Source organism: Cucurbita maxima, unplaced genomic scaffold (genome assembly GCF_002738345.1).
Source record: "Cucurbita maxima cultivar Rimu unplaced genomic scaffold, Cmax_1.0 Cma_Scf00001, whole genome shotgun sequence".
Classification (NCBI taxonomy): domain Eukaryota; kingdom Viridiplantae; phylum Streptophyta; class Magnoliopsida; order Cucurbitales; family Cucurbitaceae; genus Cucurbita; species Cucurbita maxima.
In genome coordinates this window covers 7,907,858-7,925,527 of record NW_019272017.1, presented here as the reverse complement: position 1 = coordinate 7,925,527, position 17,670 = coordinate 7,907,858, and the positions used below count along the sequence as shown (strand labels likewise).

The 17,670-nt window shown below is 37.1% G+C and overlaps 3 protein-coding genes across 12 annotated transcripts in view; all 3 read left to right on the top strand.

Annotated features, from left to right (window-relative positions):
- Nucleotides 1-1,039: 1,039 nt before the first annotated feature.
- On the top strand, nucleotides 1,040-10,578 carry LOC111480310 (choline/ethanolaminephosphotransferase 1-like). 8 transcript variants are annotated; one of them, XR_002717822.1, is made up of 25 exons: nucleotides 1,040-1,154; nucleotides 1,444-1,631; nucleotides 1,925-1,934; nucleotides 2,022-2,072; nucleotides 2,257-2,334; nucleotides 2,430-2,505; nucleotides 2,599-2,621; nucleotides 2,707-2,807; nucleotides 2,999-3,093; nucleotides 3,192-3,260; nucleotides 3,672-3,741; nucleotides 3,911-3,974; nucleotides 4,093-4,133; nucleotides 4,219-4,303; nucleotides 4,576-4,638; nucleotides 4,821-4,879; nucleotides 4,982-5,034; nucleotides 5,262-5,334; nucleotides 5,470-5,514; nucleotides 5,608-5,672; nucleotides 5,766-5,856; nucleotides 6,124-6,171; nucleotides 8,484-8,739; nucleotides 9,107-9,216; nucleotides 9,312-10,578. XR_002717822.1 is itself a non-coding variant. In XM_023125495.1 (20 exons), exons 2-19 carry the CDS (start codon nucleotides 1,495-1,497, stop codon nucleotides 5,489-5,491), a joined length of 1,170 nt encoding a protein of 389 aa, XP_022981263.1. In that variant the 5' UTR covers nucleotides 1,040-1,154; nucleotides 1,444-1,494; the 3' UTR covers nucleotides 5,492-5,514; nucleotides 5,766-6,044. The 8 variants fall into 8 exon arrangements, 3 of the variants coding, with proteins under 3 accessions (XP_022981263.1, XP_022981346.1, XP_022981429.1); XR_002717783.1 differs by having other exon boundaries at nucleotides 9,107-10,578; XR_002717799.1 differs by having other exon boundaries at nucleotides 6,103-6,171; nucleotides 9,107-10,578.
- Nucleotides 10,579-11,198: 620 nt separating this feature from the next.
- LOC111480602 lies at nucleotides 11,199-12,841 on the top strand. The gene is made up of 2 exons (XM_023125776.1): nucleotides 11,199-11,518; nucleotides 11,880-12,841. The coding sequence occupies exons 1-2, from the start codon at nucleotides 11,199-11,201 to the stop codon at nucleotides 12,715-12,717; spliced, it is 1,158 nt and encodes a 385-aa protein (XP_022981544.1). The 3' UTR covers nucleotides 12,718-12,841.
- A 733-nt stretch (nucleotides 12,842-13,574) lies between these two features.
- Nucleotides 13,575-17,670, top strand: part of LOC111493530 (importin-9) — a 24,340-nt gene continuing 20,244 nt past the window's right edge. For all 3 annotated transcript variants that reach the window (XR_002720211.1, XR_002720064.1, XM_023144025.1), the window contains exons 1-9: nucleotides 13,575-14,015; nucleotides 14,313-14,374; nucleotides 14,540-14,632; nucleotides 14,778-14,949; nucleotides 15,255-15,370; nucleotides 16,367-16,453; nucleotides 16,537-16,653; nucleotides 16,748-16,811; nucleotides 16,916-17,058. Coding sequence is in view for 1 of the 3 variants with exons in the window: in XM_023144025.1 (XP_022999793.1) it covers nucleotides 13,892-14,015; nucleotides 14,313-14,374; nucleotides 14,540-14,632; nucleotides 14,778-14,949; nucleotides 15,255-15,370; nucleotides 16,367-16,453; nucleotides 16,537-16,653; nucleotides 16,748-16,811; nucleotides 16,916-17,058 (978 nt within the window). In the remaining 2 variants the exon portion in view is untranslated. The remainder of the gene's footprint in view (nucleotides 14,016-14,312; nucleotides 14,375-14,539; nucleotides 14,633-14,777; nucleotides 14,950-15,254; nucleotides 15,371-16,366; nucleotides 16,454-16,536; nucleotides 16,654-16,747; nucleotides 16,812-16,915; nucleotides 17,059-17,670) is intronic.

Genomic DNA, 17,670 nt, shown 5'->3' with positions numbered 1-17,670 from the left:
TTTTACCAAATATTCGTCTTAATTAGCTAACTCATAACGTGCTTATTTGTATTTACACCGTGAACTTCGGGGTTATCAAACATTCTCTCTCACTAATTCTCATTTGGCCACCAAATTTATTCCCCAACTCAGATTGGTTAACGGCTCAACTCTCTATTACTCGAGATTTCTTTATAACTTATAACACTCCTCCCAACAAAAATACACATATATTTCAATATGCTATATTACTTCTCCTAATTCTTCTAAAACGACCTTGTTATACATTATTGACAATGTGTCAACTTTTGAGTTGATTGATGATTTGACAGATAGGAGGAGATCTTGTATTCCCACCTCTGTTACATCATTTCATTTTTAATTATCATCGATTTTCACTTATTTGATCTTCAACAAAATTTTAAATCAAAAGTAAATGGAATATAATTAATTAATCTGTTCAAGCTTCTAGATCATAACCCAAAGGGTTATTTAAGTGTGATTAAAAACATTGGATAAAAAAAAAAAAATAGGGTTTAAAAAAATCTCTCAAATATCAAAAACCCTAATCACAACAACTGGATCCTAATGTCTTGTTAGGGTTGAAGTTGGTAGGCTTTACTTCCACCCACTTCCTGCTTTGCAACAGAAGAGAGTAAGACATGCAACCTAAAGTAAAGCAGTGGATATTAAAAGAATTAAAATAAATAAAAAGCTAATTTCTATTAATTATTGGTTCCTTTTCATGTCAACAATTTCTACAAAACCCTAATCATATTGTCTCTTTAAATATCAATAAATAAATTGGAAAGAGAAAAACAAATTAAACCATAAAAGATTGAGAGTTTGAAAATTTCATGGACAAAATGAAGGCCCAAATATTCGTTGTGTTTCAATGTGGGCTTTGGATGAGGTTTGATGGGCCTTTTTCTAATCAAGCTCGTCATTTACCTAAAATAATTCATCATTAAATGTGGAATTCTTACCACTTTGATGTTCAATTTTACTGTTTTTTAAATTTATTTAACTAATTCTTTATGAACTCGGAGTCGGTTACCCTGGAGGATTCAAGCTTCATTTCGGGGCGGGAGGGAGAGCGAAAACGTCTGGCTCGAACCAGTTGGCGCTCTCTAATATTCTCCTTTGGATCGTTCAATCTCTTCGATTCTCAGTCGGTGAGTTACTTTAACGATCTCATGCTATTTTGAGATTTTTGTTCAAGCTTTTAGCTGGATATATCAAAATTCCTATCGATTACCTTGGTTACTTTCATTGAACTATATCGCTTCATTTTGTGAATTTTTGTTTCCTTATGTATGCATGTCGCTCTAGTAGGAATGTTCTTTAATCTTTAAAACGCCCACTGAATGGATATTAAGTTTTCGCCATCAATACAGAGAAAATTGAAGTGAACAAAAAAACTTGCACCACTAATCTGTTGGTTCATGAGTTTTATTCTTTTAGTTATTGATAGGTTGTCTTGGAGTGGATTGAGGTGCTGAAACCGTGAAAGAAATGGGCTATATCGGGGCACATGGCGTGGCGGCTCTACGAAGATACAAGTACATTGGTGAGGATCACTCTATTGTGGCGAAATATGTCTTGCAACCCTTCTGGAGCCGTTTCGTGAATTTCTTTCCTCTTTGGATGCCGTATGTGTTCTTATCTTTTAGGTCATATGAGTTTGCGAATTTATTTAAGTTTACGTGATTTCCTTCACGAACTGAAGTTAGTTGCTAGCTTTAGAAAAATATTCAACATAAACATCCAGGCTCTAACGTTTCTCATTTAGTTTATTCTGGATCTTATTTAGCTTTAGATAAGCCTTTAGCGTTTAAATTGTTTTTTCTTGTTATATTAATGATTTTGCTCATGAATTTTGGCAAAATTTTCCACCGGATAACGCTGACTTCTTCTCTCTGTTTGTATCTGAGGACCTCTTCAGCCCAAACATGGTGAATTGATCTTACATCTAGTACTGACTTGTCATTTCTACCTCCCATTTATTGGAATTGCTTCTTATATGTACTATTTTATGCCAGATAACTTTTGTTGGATTCATTTTTCTGGTCACATCTGCACTGCTTGGCTATGTGAGTTTCAATCAATCTGACCATATATGCTTCTTAGTTGAACTTCTTTGTTCAAAAAAATTCCAAAATTCAAATGTGGATTCTGGAACTTTATTTTCTGATTTATTTTATGCCAGAAGCTTCGGATGAATACCAATATTAAAAGTTTCTCACTGTTTCACGTATTTTCTATTTTTTGTTTAAGGTATATTCGCCTCATCTAGATTCAGCTCCACCAAGATGGGTTCATTTTGCCCATGGGTTACTCCTTTTCTTATATCAGGTTCGATTGGTTCTTCTTCTTTCTCCATAACAGTTCTCCTGTGCTTTGCTCTAATATATAAACTTTTCAACTTTAATTTCTCACTTACGTGCTAGACTTTTGATGCTGTTGATGGAAAACAAGCAAGAAGAACAAATTCATCAAGTCCATTGGGGGAACTCTTTGACCATGGTGACCTGCCTTTTCATATCATTTTTTTTCTTTTTTCTTGATTGATATATTGACAGATGATGTAATCTCTTCTTTCCATATATCTCTTCTCAGGATGTGATGCACTTGCATGTGCGGTTGGTACCTTCTTCCTTAGTTTTCAACTCATAATTTTGAAGTACCTAAATGCCATTTTTCTGAAAGTTCATGTTTTCTTTTCAGTTTGAATCTTTAGCTTTTGGAAGCACTGCCATGTGTGGGAGGAATACTTTTTGGTTATGGGTTATTGCAGCCGTTCCTTTTTATGGTGCTACATGGGAACAGTAACTATTCGTACCTTTTTTACCCTTACAGACCCTATGGACTACGAAGAATAAATTTCTGGAAATTAGATGAAATTTGATATGGGCTTGTTAGTTATTTGTTGAATGCTAGGAAGTCCAGCACAGATTTGCTGACCGTTAACTTCTTTTTTCTTTTGATCATTCGGTTTATTCTACCCCTTTCTATGCAGTTATTTCACAAATACTCTAATTCTTCCTACTATAAATGGACCCACAGAGGGTCTTATGCTGCTCTATCTATCTCACTTTTTTACTGCATTTGTTGGTAAATTCCCACGTCTCTTTCGATTCTCCACTTTGCAAAGGATTAGCATCCTTGATCCCTGTGAGAAGCAATTATGATTTGGTTTCTTACCTTTCCAGGTGCTGAATGGTGGACTCGTCCTATTGGAAAATTCTTGCCATTTTTAAGCTGGGTTCCGTTGCTTCCTGGTAACTCTATGGTTAATGTCATCATCATTTGCCTTGCCCATATTCTGTTAGATTAGTGCACACCGAATCTGCTCTTAAATATATGCGCTTTCAAGCAACATATATCTAAATGTTTTGGTACTCTACTGTTCTTTTTTTATTTCCATAGCCACCTACTTGCCAACAGTTATGTAAACATTGTCCAAGACTAATGTCATTTGGATAGTTTTAATTGAGCTTTTAAATTTGAACATATTTTAAAAACTTTAAAGACGTCTTGGGATCAAAGTATGATTGTTTTTATTGATACCTTAATGAATTTGATTGATTTGCTTGACCCGGAGTGTCTGCCCTGCTGGATTACTGCCGATGTTTTCATTCCCTTTTAGTTAATTGTGGCCGAAGCCTAATATTTATTCTTTTTAATGTCAGATGTTGCGATGAGTAGCGCTGTGATGTTACTAATGACAGCTTTTGGTGTTATTCCCACGGTTGCATTTAAGTAAGCACCCAATCTATTAAATGCTAGATAATATATCTGGACAGATGCTATAGTGGGCTTGTAGATATCAGAGCTAAAATTTACGTGAAGCATAAGCCCACATACAGCTAATAATTATTGGTGAAATAAAGTTAAGATTTAATGTACAATATGTTGTGTTTTTGTGCAGTGTGTCCAATGTCTATAAGGTTGTTCGGGCGAGAAAAGGAAGCATGTTACTGGCTTTAGCAATGGTAATAGCTCAAATTGGGCAATGCGGCAACTCTATTTTTCCCAGTTTCTTCCTTACTATATATTCTGCCAGTTTCTTGGTTATTTGGTAAACCAACTCTGTAATTCTTTTCTTGTCAGTTGTGCCCATTTGCTGTACTCCTTGGTGGAGTCCTGGCATGGTACGATCTGGAGATATTGGACATCAAACTTTTTCTTCCTATATGTATCTTTTATTCTTTCGATGATGACCTTCATTCTCTGTAGGGATTACTTATCTCCTTCAGACCTCATAAAAAACTATCCACATTTGGTTGTAACCGGAAGCGGCCTTGCCTTTGGATTCTTAGTGGTAAGATATTCTTGTTGGGCGTGAATATTTAGATAATAGGATTTCAGCCACCTAGCTGTTTTTCTAATCGTGAATTTTAAATCATATAAATTCTGTTTTAACTCAATTTAAAGAGCATATTAAACAAAAGAATCAGAAAATGGTTTCCATCAAGTTTATTAGACGTTCTTTTTTCTTTAGTTATGTATCAACTTTTCTCTGCGTTTCCTAATTATTGGTGTATTCTTAACCTCTGATGCTAATGGCCTGTGGATAAAAACCTTCTTTTGCAGGGAAGAATGATTCTTGCTCATTTGTGCGATGAACCTAAGGGCTTGAAAACTGGAATGTGCATGGTATTCTACACTAACACACTTATATGTTAGGAATTGCTTGTAGTTGAACCTTTATATATAGTTCCTAGCTGGTGTTTATTACTGTGTTACTTTGTCTTTGTGCTCATTTTCCCCATGAGGTTGTCATTTTCCCCATTGTAGTATAAGATCTGATATAAGGACTTTTCATTCATACTTTGCAGTCACTCTTCTATCTCCCATTTGCGATTGCGAATGCACTGACCGCAAGACTTGGTGGAGGGTATTTCTATCATCTTATTTCAATTAATTAATGGAAATGACATCCTAGGTATGGATATTGGACCTCTTTCAACTGATGAACCATATGTATAAACTGTTTCAGGGTTCCTTTGTTTGGTGAGAGATTGGTTCTGCTTGGTTACTTCATCTACTCAGGTTCATCAATTTTCTTGATAACAAAAATGTGATATCATTTGTTCCTCAGTCGTTTGTGTTGCTTTTTCATGTTGTCTCCAATGATTACAAGTTAGCAAGCTCCGTTCAGGAAATCATGTTTTCCTGAAGTTCAATGCTGCTGTTTAATTTCTCTAGGCTGTGAGAATATTTTGATGTTTTGGTGCTGCTACACTTTTTCATATGTATCTTACTTTCTTCGCATTCAGGTGCTCTCTATTTGCACTTTGCCACCTCAGTTATTGAAGAAATGAGAAGTTCTTTGGGAATCCACTGCTTCAGGTGAGAGAGAAAACCATGCCACATGCTATAAATTTCTATCAGCTACCAAATTGGAAAAATATTAGGATTCTCTCATTTATTGCCTGGTTCAAACAAGAATCAACGTATTCATTCAGAACTTTTCTTGAATACCAGGATAATTAAGAAAGAAGGTTGAAATCTGCTGGTTTTTCCGTATTGGTATGCCCTTCCATCCCTTGCTGACTTTGTTAAGAACTAACGTATTCATAAAACTAATCACATAATGTTCTTGACAATTTTGAACCATGACAGAGTATCGGCTTCAATACCAGGATAATTAAGAAAGAAGGTTGAAATCTGCTGGTTTTTCCGTATTGGTATGCCCTTCCATCCCTTGCTGACTTTGTTAAGAACTAACGTATTCATAAAACTAATCACATAATGTTCTTGACAATTTTGAACCATGACAGAGTATCGGCTTCAATATGAAGGCAACGTGTATTTAGCTATTTCAGAACCTCGGCTATCTTCGTGTAGATTGTACAACGTAGCTAAATCTGAGTAAGTTATCCATCAACAATATCCCTCTTTGTAGATAGTGCGTGGAATCCTAGCGCAGAATTTCTGCATATCGTACTGGATGTGTAAAGTTTCAGAAATCATCAGAAGTTTTGAGTTTTCTTCTTGTAAACATATTAAGCAGCCAAAGTATGTTTTATATCTACATCTGTGCTTATTATTGTGTATGATCTGAAACGTCCAAATCTAATCACTAAATTCTGATTAAATGATGAAAATGTGATTCAGCCATCTGATCTATGATCACAGAGAAATGGGGAAACATCCAATGGAAACAGAGCACGTCAGACAGCAAAGGTATATTTCTTAGAGCATGTAATGTAAGCTGGGGTAGGTTGGTTTTTGATTTAATCATGAGCCCATTCAAATTAAATGGAAAGTAAGACATAATCTTTGTTGTTTTATCAAGATAGGATATGCTCATAATCATGCATAAATATTGAAAGTGACAATCCCATTAAGTCCTTGGTTAAAGCTTATGAGTTACATAAACAATAGCAAAATTATTAATTAAGGGAAGTCCGTAGGGACATCATCATTACCAAATGCCAACTATATTACAACTTAACTGGGACTAAGCCTTTTTTTTTTTTTCTTTTTTCAATATTAAACTAATGTTTTTGTCAATAATTTAAAATGCTCGCGCGTGTATGGAGCGTGCGACTTTTACTATTATGATCTATACCTTCTACCTTTTTCCCTGCTCTAAAGTACCTACCTCGGAGTATGGTGTATGATGCCAGTTTCCAATAATGCATGATATAATATATGTATGTGGCAAGAAAAATATTTGAGGTCGGTCCCACTTATTTATACCTTTGTGGACAAATTATTAATTATTATTTTTTATAACATGTACATGAGAGATGTTTTGAAATCCATTTGTGGGGCTGATATTCTCTTCATTAATTCTTTTTCCTTGGTTTTTTGTATTTTTCAATTTTGAAAGCTTTTGCATTATGTCAAGGGCTTTACTTGACTTTGTATGTGGTGTTTGAGATCCCATTCGTTCATGGTTTCAAATATGACGTTTTAATTTTTGACTTTTACACAAGAAAGTACCTTTTCTTTTTCTAGCATTTCTTTAAATAAATTGCTGATTTGCAAGTCTGATGAGATATTTAACTTATAGTCAGATGAACCAAGGTTTATGAATTTCCGGTTGATAAAGTTTCGACTCTATATTATGTTTAGGTGGCGCAAAGGAATATGGATTATAAATTTGTGTATCATAAATTTGTATTGCTTATGTATTAGCATATTCATATCCTAATCTATAAACTTCTATGTGTGTGTGTGAAACTTTACATTGGTTGAATATGTGAACGAAACATTATTTATAAAAGTGTGTAAATCTTTCCCTAGCAAATACATTTCAAAATCCCCAAGGGGAAGTCCAAAAAGAAAAGCCCAAAAAGTACAAAATTTTTTAGCGGTGAGTTTGGGCATTACAAATGGTATAAGAGCTAGACATCATGCGATGTGTCAGCGAGGAGGCTGAGCCTCGAAGAGATGTGGACACGAGGTTGTGTGCCAACAAGGATGTTAGACTCTAAAGTAGGGTGAATTATGAGATATCACATCAGTTGGGTAAGGAAATCAAATTTTTTTTTTATATTGGTGTAGAAACCTTAAAGAGAATCTCAAAAGAAAAAGTACAAAGAAGATAATATGTAGACGTAGTTTTTGATTGTATCTAGTCTGAGTATCTGGTTTGAGGGTAACGGCAGGGAGACTATATAATGTGATCATGCATGGCATGTGAAGGAATGGAGGTGGACCCGCATTCGATTCGGGACGCCCAACTTGTTCACGACACGTCAAATGTCATATCCAGTACTCGCCCCCGGTTGGAAATTGGAGAGCCCTCGGGTGTGATCACCACCGTTGGCTTGAATCCTTCTCTAGTAGTACGATGGGCGGAGGAGGGGGGATGGATTTGATACACGTGGCGGAATCTAGTGGGGATGACAACGTATGGGTCATGTCTCAAAGAGTAATGATTATGTGTAAGAAAAGATAGTAGACAGCTGAGGTTGCATGCCTCCTCCTCCTCGTAGGCCTCATCTCCTCTATGCATTTTCCTTTGGTTTTGATCTTAATTCTTATGATTGATTAAAGTTTAATGCAATGCTCATATTATCAAATCTGTTCCTATCTCTATTCCATACATATTTGGTTATGAACTTGGTGAGAAATATCATATAAATTCAGAGCTTTCGAACATGATATGACATTTTTTTTTCTTAATTTATCGTGACAATTCGGTACAATATTATCAAAAGATTGATGAGATGGGTTTTTAGATGTAACTTTAAATACAAAAGTAAGAATTTTATTTCTTGAAATTAGCTATACCATATAGTTACTTGTTTTCTTCTATTCATTCAATTTTTGTGGGCCGAATATTAATTGTAAAAATAAATATAAGAGAAATTTTGCGGATTGGGACAGGTGAAACTTATCCTCTTCTGACATTATTGTAATAAAACACTCCCAACAGATAGCATAATAAAACCTTAAAAACGTCTCTCTGATTTCATTAATTCCACTTCCACTCCCACTTCCACTTCCACTTCCACTTGGCTTTTAATTTTTTCACGTGGAAGGTTATCAGACACGCAAACTTTGATGGCGATGGAGGAGGGAGCAGGGCGGCAGCAACGAGAGGGAGACTGGATGCACGCCCGCCCGCCCCAGCTCCACTGATTGATGGATCTTGGCCGTATGATTTGAAGACTTTGTTCCCACTGAGACTCGGGCGCAGGATGAAGGAGTTGACCCTGCAGCAGAGTAGCAGAGCCCAGAAGCGCTAGCAACAGCGAACCAGCCTTCTTATTATGGAGATTGTTCAATTTGAAGAAGGTATTCATTCATTCACTTCCCCTGCAGGAAAGCAATAATGGGCTGCGCAGAATAGCGCCTCCTTTTAGTCACTCTGCTTTGTGTTTGTTTCCTTCTTCTGCTCCTTCACTGTCTTCTTCCTACAAAACGTGATTTTTACGTCTCTCTCTCTCTCTCTCTCTCTCTCTACAAAGTTTTAATTCTTTTAAGAATCCTTCCCTCTTTTGCATTCCTTGTGCTACCAAAGTCAAAACTTTTTCAACCTTTGTCTTTCTTCTTTTCGCCCTTTCCCCTTTTCAGCTGTGAAGCATTCTGACCAAGCTCCTTTGTTTCTTCCCATGAATCCGAGTTGATTCACCTCAGTTTTTTTTTCTTGTTCTTATCTCAGTGTCATCTATCAGCCCGTCAAGGAAGCAGTGGCCATGAGGGAGAGAGGCAAAGCTCTGGCGGTTTACAGCAACGATATGGACTTCTATTCCTCTGCTTCTGAGTTTCCCTGTAAGAAACACCCTTCTTCTTCCTCTGTTGGTATCTGTGCTGATTGTTTGAAAGATCGGTTGATCAGGCTTGTTTGTTCTGACTGTGGGGAGCAGAGGCTCTCCTCCTGCTCCTGCTCTGAGATCTCGTCGAATCGAAATTCCTGTACTGTGGAAGTGGGAAGTGTTGGGAGAGTTTCGTTTTTGATTGAGAATGAGAGAAATGGCGTTTCGTTGCTGGGTCCGATGAAGCCCAAGATGGAGAAAAGGGAGGAGATCGTGCTTCTGGAGAGAAGCAGTAGTAGCTGTGTGGAGAGTAAGAAGAGTGGGTTTTGGAGGATCGGGAATTTTTTCAGGAAAAAGAGGGAGAAGGAATGTGAGAGATCAAGCGTCTGCGGGTTTGATGAAAAGAGCGATATTTGTATGGTTGATCACATGGGTGTCTCAAGATCGAGATCTCTCTGCAGTTTTCGTGGTGGCGGGTTTTTTGGGTCGGAGGACGGCGGAGACATGGTGGTTTCTGGTGGCCGGAGCTCGATTTCCGGTGCAAGAACATCGAGTGTCAATGGAGGACTCGTTTGTGATTCCGCCAGAAGAAGTGGATTCAGCGAAACAGAGCCAAGAAAAAGCGGTTTCGAGAGCGATCACAGAGATTGTGGAAATTATGAAAGCGATCACAATGGGTTCGGTTTAGCTAGTAGACGTGTATTTTCTTTAAAAGAAAGCGATTTTAACGGGATGGGTGAATCTGGGTTCATAGATTTCAAGTTGGATTTCACATCAGAAACAAAGCCAGACATCTCTGTTCCCAAAATGGGTCTGGGTCTGGGTTTGGGACCTTTCTCAAACCCCAACCCTGCATTTGGGAGCTCGAGAGCTTTCGACATGGCGCTTTACAGTGGCTCCACCGGCCAAGGGATAATCGGCAGCGGCGGAGGTTCCTGTAGAATAACAGTCAGTGACAGAGGGATAAAGAAGGGGAGGAAAAGCTTGAAATCATGGAAATGGATATTCAAGCATCCGCCAAACTGGGCAAATGCTGCAACATCGAGGAAGAAAGAAGAAGAATTAATGTCTAAAACTTGAATTCAACAAGAACATATTAGCAAGTGTCCTTTTTTTCCCTTCGTTTTATGTAGGGTTTAGTACGAATATCGATCTGTATTTCTGTCATCTTTCCAAATATAGTTGGTAATTGTTCTGTGAACTTCAAAGCCACTCGTGTAGTCTGCTCAAAATCTCTTTATTTGTTCTTGGAGTATGTGCCTGTCTACTGGCCAGTGCCATTTGGGGCACAAACGGGCTGTTTGGTTTAGACATTGCGTAGACAAAGACAAGGAATGGTAAGCCAGAATGTCTCCTCAGTGACAGTTCTTTATAAAAATGTGAGATTATCATTTTCTTTTTATAAAGTTTTAATTTTTTTTAATTAAATAATCATGTTACTTGCAGTTGCACTGGCAAAAGCACCTTTGAAAAATATATTATCAAATAAATATTTTTAATTCAAATTTAATATATTTTTTTAAAAACTTGTAAGAGTATAAAATGTTATTTTTAACAATTGTTAAAAAAAAATCTATATAATAAATATAAATACATTACCACATATATATACTTCAAAATTAAAATGGAGTTAATTAAGATGCCCCATAATTAACAAAGTCTCAATTTCAAACCATGTGGTTTTATTTATTTATTCATTTACTTTCCATATTTGACTGACATTTTCAAGGCAAAATATTATATAATTATCCACTTCCCCAACTTTATAGATATTTTAAAATCTTGAAATTTGACTTGTTTTCATTTAAAAATGATTTAACGAATAAGTGATTAAAACTATAATCAAAATGACATTTTCAAATAATAATAAATAAAAAAACAAATAATTAACTAATAGTAAAAAGAAAAAGAAGGAACCATCCGACGGTCGGAGCTCTCTATAAATAATCACTAAAATCGAAGCATCAGAAACAAAGAAACGAGAAATCAGAGGTTATCATGTACGTAACAAGGCCGCTTTCACTGTACAGAAACTCGCCGTCGGCGTTGTCGTTGCCGCCGCCGGAGGGTCCGAGTTCGGGGATTTTGGTGATCAAAGACGAAGCTGCAGAATCCAAATGGCTATTCGGAATGCTCAAGGATGAAACGGTGAGCGTCCCTCCTTTCCCTCAGAACAAGAAGCTGTGGCTTTCAAATACGATGGTCGTGGGTACCAACACCTTCGTTGAGTACATATACGCCCTGTTCATTCCTGTTCTTGATCAGCCCCCGTCTTCTAACCAATACTATATCATCAAATCCCAAGGAAGTGAAAAAGGGTATCTGTCTCCACCTCTGTTTTCTTAATTTGAGCATTGTTCTTCCCAATTTCCGCCCACCAATTTGGATTTTTTTTTTTAAGTAGATTATAGAGTCATTTCTGAAGCCTATGGAGGACACCTTCGAACAGCCTCTCCGTTATTCGAGACTTCACTCTATTTCTCAAATAAAGTATATCATTTGCTGTCAATTTTTTTTTTTTTTTTGACATAGCTAAGTTAAGGGTATGACTATATTATCATGTTACTTTTTACTGAAATTCATGTGCATACTTGCTAGCATATGCAAGTTCAAAGGATGAAGGGCGGAGCCGATTTCATGTTTTTCTTGGTGGTGTTACTGAAATTTATGTGCATACAGGCTAGCATATGTAAGTTCAAAGGATGAAGTGCGGAGCCGATTGCTCGGCGTTGCTGATGCACCGCTACAAAAGTTCGACCCAACAAACACTTACCAACAATTCGAAATCAGTAACGACACATTCTGTGGGAAACCCAATGGTTTTGTGTTCAATTCCGTGGCTTCAGACGGAATTACTCCATATTCCATGACACGCAAGGGCTGGAGAGCTTACACCAAAACTCTCGACACTTTCCAACCCACCGCCGAAGCGCTCGGCCTTGACGCCGCACTGCGTGCATGCCTCCCTCAGCTCACCTTCTCGCTGCCCTGCAGATCATCCACCCCTGTTGTTGTGGGGAAGTGGTACTGCCCTTTCATTTTCGTTCGAGAATTGGGGGTTGATTATCAGATCAACAACTCTCCCTATTACGAAATGACCCTCGAACAGAGCTGGGAGGATATTTTTTGGTGTGGGAATTACAGGAATGCAGGGAGAGGGGTGGACGTGGATGTTTCTGTTAAGAAGGAAGTGGTGTCGGTTGAAGGGAAGGCGGTGGGTGGTGTGAGTGTCAGCGACGGCGTTGCGTGGTTGGTTCCGACGAGGGTGGGGCTGAGCTTGGCGGTTGTGGGGAGGATGAGATGGGAGGAGCAGAGAGGTGGGTTTGAATGGGTTGGAGAAGGAGGAGAGAAGGAAGTGAAGGTGAAGAGAAGGGAGGAGTTTGAAGGAGTGGGTATGTGGAAGAGATTTGGATGTTATGTGTTGGTGGAGAGGTTTGTGCTTAAGAGAAGGGATGGGAGTTTGGTTCTTACTTGGGAATTTAGGCACACCCATCAAATTAGAACCAAATGGGAGTGAAAAAAAAGACCACGTTTTTCACTTCGATTCGATCCGCCCGCACCTATTTGAATGTAAATCATGCCATACGTTTTTTGTTGTGATTGTATTTTGAGTGTTAGTAAATGTTCAGCCTTTGACATATGTATGATATACTATACTAGTGAGACGACGGAGAGTGTTAATTAAATTACCCTTTCACTATCCACGAAAATACACTTATAAACAACCGTACTAGCTTGATTCTATTCAAGATGGTTATAATGGCTCAATGGACAACAATAATAAAATTAATCAGAGTGACTATAGTTAATTATAGTTAATTAGTAATCATTTTATTATTAATAATTTAAGAATTATCTCATGTCATTTTTGTAAGAAGAACTTATCCTTGAGTCCAAGTTTGAGCACAACAACTACGGAATGTCCAAATTTGCAAGAATGACTATGTAGGTTAGGGGCACTATTCTCACTTTGAGTAATGCTTTCAGTGCGTATGTTTACGTAAAAGTTGCTATTTGATCGTAGATCGAGTTCTTGGTGCTCATTCTCAAGTATGCTGCTTAGATGGACTCGATAGATTAAAGGTGGTAGGTCTGGGGCTATTCTTGCTTTGAGTTATGCTCCCACTGCGTATGCTTATGTAGGAGTTGCTATTCGACCGTAGATCAGATTATTGGTGCCCATTATCGATTATACTGTCTAGATAGACTTAGTAGATGAAAGGTAGTAGGTTAGAGGCGCTATTCTTGCTTTTGAGTTCACGTAGGAGTACGTGCTCATTTTCGATTATACTGCCTAGACGTACTGAGTGGAAGTGGGATAAAAATCAAAACTTTCTTCTCGCCTTTGTGACAAAAGGGTTTCAGAACAATATTCATGAAAACCCCTCACAAAAATCCAGCACAAGAGACAGGACAAAAGGGTTTTAAAGCAAAAATCAGAGTATTATACGGGGGAGAATTGCAAAACAAAGGGGTTTTAGAGCAAGAACCCTAAGAATTAGAAGGGGGAAATTGCAAAATTGGTAAAACTCCATTTCCTTTTTTGTTGCCCCGAACCATCATACGCGCGTTTTTTGCAGCCCACAATTGGAAGCAGGCAAGCGGGTAAACGCTGCGGCAGTCTCCAAGCCGACCAGAGTGAACTCCGAAACGGCGGAACAAACTGCGAACGCTTTGCTCGGCGCTCGAGGATGGCGAATGTGATTGATCAGGATCAACAGTGGCTTATCAATGCCTTGTCGGCCACCCTCGACCCCAAACACGAGGTTCGCTCATTTGCTGAAGCCTCGCTAAATCAAGCATCTCTTCAACCAGGTTCTTGCTTTCGCTATAATTCTCAGCTCACTGTTCTTCTTATCGACTTTCGTTTGTTCTCTTGTACTATCGGGTATCTTCCTGAATGGGATCATTTTTCCATATTATCCAAACAGTAGATGAATCACATTTCCGCCTCGTTGGCGTGGCTCTATAATTGTGTTAGGCAGAATTGTGTATCATATTATGTATACGTTTTGAAACAGATTAAGTTTTGTTTGGTTCATTTTATCTTCTCCATCCGATCAACTTATTCTACTACATGGACTTAATTATGATTCTTTGCTCATCTTTAAGGTTTTGGAGTTGCATTATCCAAAGTTGCGGCCAACAGGGAGCTTCCTGTAGGATTGCGCCAGATATCCTTTGTTGTCACTGCCATTAAAATTCTTCGTTTTTCGGTGTTTTTTGCCTCTCGTTTCCATTTTTGTGCTCCAAGGAAACATAAGGGAAATTTTTGTACTCATCTTAACGGTTTTGGGATTGCAATATTCCACGATTTTTGCGGACTTTAACGCAATTACCTAGCTGCAGTCCTGTTAAAGCAGTTCATCAAGAAACACTGGCAGGAGGGTGATGAATTATTTGAGCATCCTACCGTTTCTAATGATGAGAAGGTATCTATTTTACACCATAAGCTGTCATTTATAGTTTTCTCACGTCTTATTTTATCTTTTGTCTGGTCACATCCAATGTCACTACTTGGATACATCCTTTCAATATTAAAATTCTACATTTCTAATTCACTGTTTTGATTTTCAGGCAGCCATTCGTCAGCTTCTTTTATTAACGTTGGATGATTCCCATAGAAAAATCTGTACAGCAATTAGTATGGCTGTGGCATCAATTGCAATATATGATTGGCCAGAGGAATGGCCCGAGCTATTGCCTTGCCTCTTGAATTTGATGAATAATCGAATAAACGTGAATGGTGGTATGACGTTATATATATGATGTTTATTTTCCACTGTAGTCTTTTTTTATCCTTTTCTTTTGGATTATATTTATCTACTTTTTTTTATTGATTTAATTGAGCTCTCTGAGCAATATTTTTATGTTTTGAGATGACAATTATAAATAATACTTGAACTTGCTCAACACAAATGATCCAACAGTCGGACTATTGGTTTTTCCTTTGGATTTATATTGTATCATTTGGTAGACCTTTGGATTTATATTGGGTCTTTGTTAAGTGTAGTCTTCATTGAATAATTTTTTGCTTCATGTAAAATTTTGTAGTGCATGGAGGTCTAAGGTGCTTGGCTCTACTTTCTGGGGAATTGGATTGTGAAATGATTCCAAGACTTATACCTTCTCTGTTCCCACACTTGCTTTCAATTGTTTCATCTACAGAGGTATGAATGCGTTTTCTGAAAAATGAAATTTATTTTTGTAATTACCTTTTACTGCTGAGACAGAACGTTCAACCATCTCTTTAATTGTTTTTTTTATCTGATTGATGGTTAATGCATTATCATATGCTTTATTCTTTGTGCTGAAGAAAGAAACCATTGAAGTTGTGTTTGGATTGATAGAAAATTGACAAATTCTTAGTGGCAGAAGGCTTTATAATACAAATCGAAGAATAAGATTCACACCTTTGGAGAGATTCTTCCATTTAACTTGCTGATAAGAAAAAACTTACTACGTTCTATCTAACAGCGGAGTCTTTGTTTAGAGTTGGCTCAGTTCTAACATTAGACCAGATGTTATATTTGGAAAGAGAAACTTTAAGAAAGAGAACTCACTGAACTTACTAAAGAGGGTTATACTTCTAACCTATGGGTTTGGCCTATGAGCAAGAATACTGTGACAGTATTTCCATGTTAAACTTGTATGTGGTTTCTGACCCACTTACACCTATTGCACACGTATTTGGTGCATAAGTTGGATATACTTGAACTAGAATGCTAGTTACTTTTTCTCTTAAATCTAAAAGTTGACGAACATCGAAAGAAACAAATTATGAACATTAAAAATAATGAAAATTTGAATCGTAATTATATGAACGCCCAGGATGGACTGAAAGCGTTGAACTTGTCCTTTTATGCATACAATTGCATGAACATGATTTATTTTATATTTTATTTCTTAGAAAATGTCTCATTCTTTGGAACTATGATTGTTTGATTTGGATTTTCTTCTAATCCTTGGCTACAAGGCACGATGTCATTGAAAATATGAATTTAATTACTTGAACCGTTTTGATTATTGCATACTTCATTACTCCTTTCACATTATTTTAAAATATAAATTATCGCTCCTTAAAAATTTAGTTTAATGTCAAATTTAGAGAAATGGGGCTATCATTTCTTATGATGTTCTTACCCAAATATGGACTTCTTGTACAGATTTATGACAAGTATTTGCGTACGAAGGCCCTGTCAGTTGTTTATTCTTGTATATCCATGTTAGGGGCGATGAGTGGTGTGTATAAGGTACCTTTTTGGAACTTAACTGGTGCAATTGTTTATCAAGATTGTTTGTGAGTGAGTTTTTTTGTTTTTTTTAAACGTATCAGGAAGAAACCAGAGCATTGGTAATACCCATGCTAAAACCATGGATGGAACAGTTCTCTAGCATATTAGGTCATCCTGTGCAATCTGAAGATCCCGATGACTGGAGCATTAGAATGGAGGTTATTTCTTGACTTGTTTGCAATATGTGTGCTCTTGTTAGTCAATTGGTGCACACTTAAGCTGTGATTTTTGCGTCTGTTTTTTTATTATTAGGTCTTAAAGTGCATGAACCAGTTCTTTCAGAATTTCCCTAGTTTTGCAGAAAGTGATATTACAAGTACGGCAACCTCCTTTTTTTATTCACAGGTTTAGAGGCTTTTTCAGTTTTCTTGACAGACCTGTCTTTCTAACTTTTGTACAATATCCTTTACTTGGTTGTAGTTATTTTGCAATCAGTGTGGCAGACATTTGTGTCATCTCTAGAGATATATGTTCGATCATCCATTGAAGGTGTAGAAGATCCATATGAAGGAAGCTACGATTCAGATGGTGCTGACAAAAGTCTTGATTCTTTTGTCATCCAGGTTAATTGTTAATGATATTTGTAGATTGATTTTGTGTGAGGACCAGTAGATACTTTCAGAAATGAGAGTGCTTTTGAAGTTTTACTTTCCTCAATTTTATCTTTTGTTTTTTTTTTCTCTGTTTTTAACTTAATAGTGGGTTTTAGTGACTTTCATGGAAGTTACTGTTCAGGGAGAGTGGTGATTTTAATGAAATACTCTTCTCTATAAGCAATCTTGGGGAAGACCCTCTAAAAGCACCTTAAAGTGCTTTTTAAGGTGTTTTAGAATTTTCATTGTTACTTTTGACTTTGTAATCAAACATCATAGAAATTTTAAAAATTACTTTAATTGGCTAAAAATGCTTTCAATCATTCTACACGCCATACCAAACTTATTCGTGACCTTACAAACAAATTTTTTGTTGGAGAATCAATTGGTTAGTGTTGAATCATACCATTCTTCTTGGTCAAGAGATTGTTCTTCACGAGGGGTGGTTTTTTATTTTAAAGTCTAAACTCATTTGTATGATGCCTACAATCTTACAGTTACTTTTTTGAAAAATTTTAAAGCTGGTTTGGTTTGTGATCTCTCTCTCTCTCTCTCTCCCCCCCCCCCCCCCCCCCCCCCCCC

Excerpts from the sequence above, each read along its gene's own strand:
- LOC111480310 (XM_023125495.1), top strand. The coding sequence starts at position 1,495 with ATGGGCTATATCGGGGCACATGGCGTGGCGGCTCTACGAAGATACAAG. Across the intron at positions 2,506-2,598 it reads GGGGGAACTCTTTGACCATG|GATGTGATGCACTTGCATGT; the intron begins GTGACCTGCCTT and ends ATCTCTTCTCAG. Across the intron at positions 3,094-3,191 it reads CTTTTTTACTGCATTTGTTG|GTGCTGAATGGTGGACTCGT; the intron begins GTAAATTCCCAC and ends TTACCTTTCCAG.
- LOC111480602 (XM_023125776.1), top strand. The coding sequence starts at position 11,199 with ATGTACGTAACAAGGCCGCTTTCACTGTACAGAAACTCGCCGTCGGCG. Across the intron at positions 11,519-11,879 it reads TCCCAAGGAAGTGAAAAAGG|GCTAGCATATGTAAGTTCAA; the intron begins GTATCTGTCTCC and ends ATGTGCATACAG.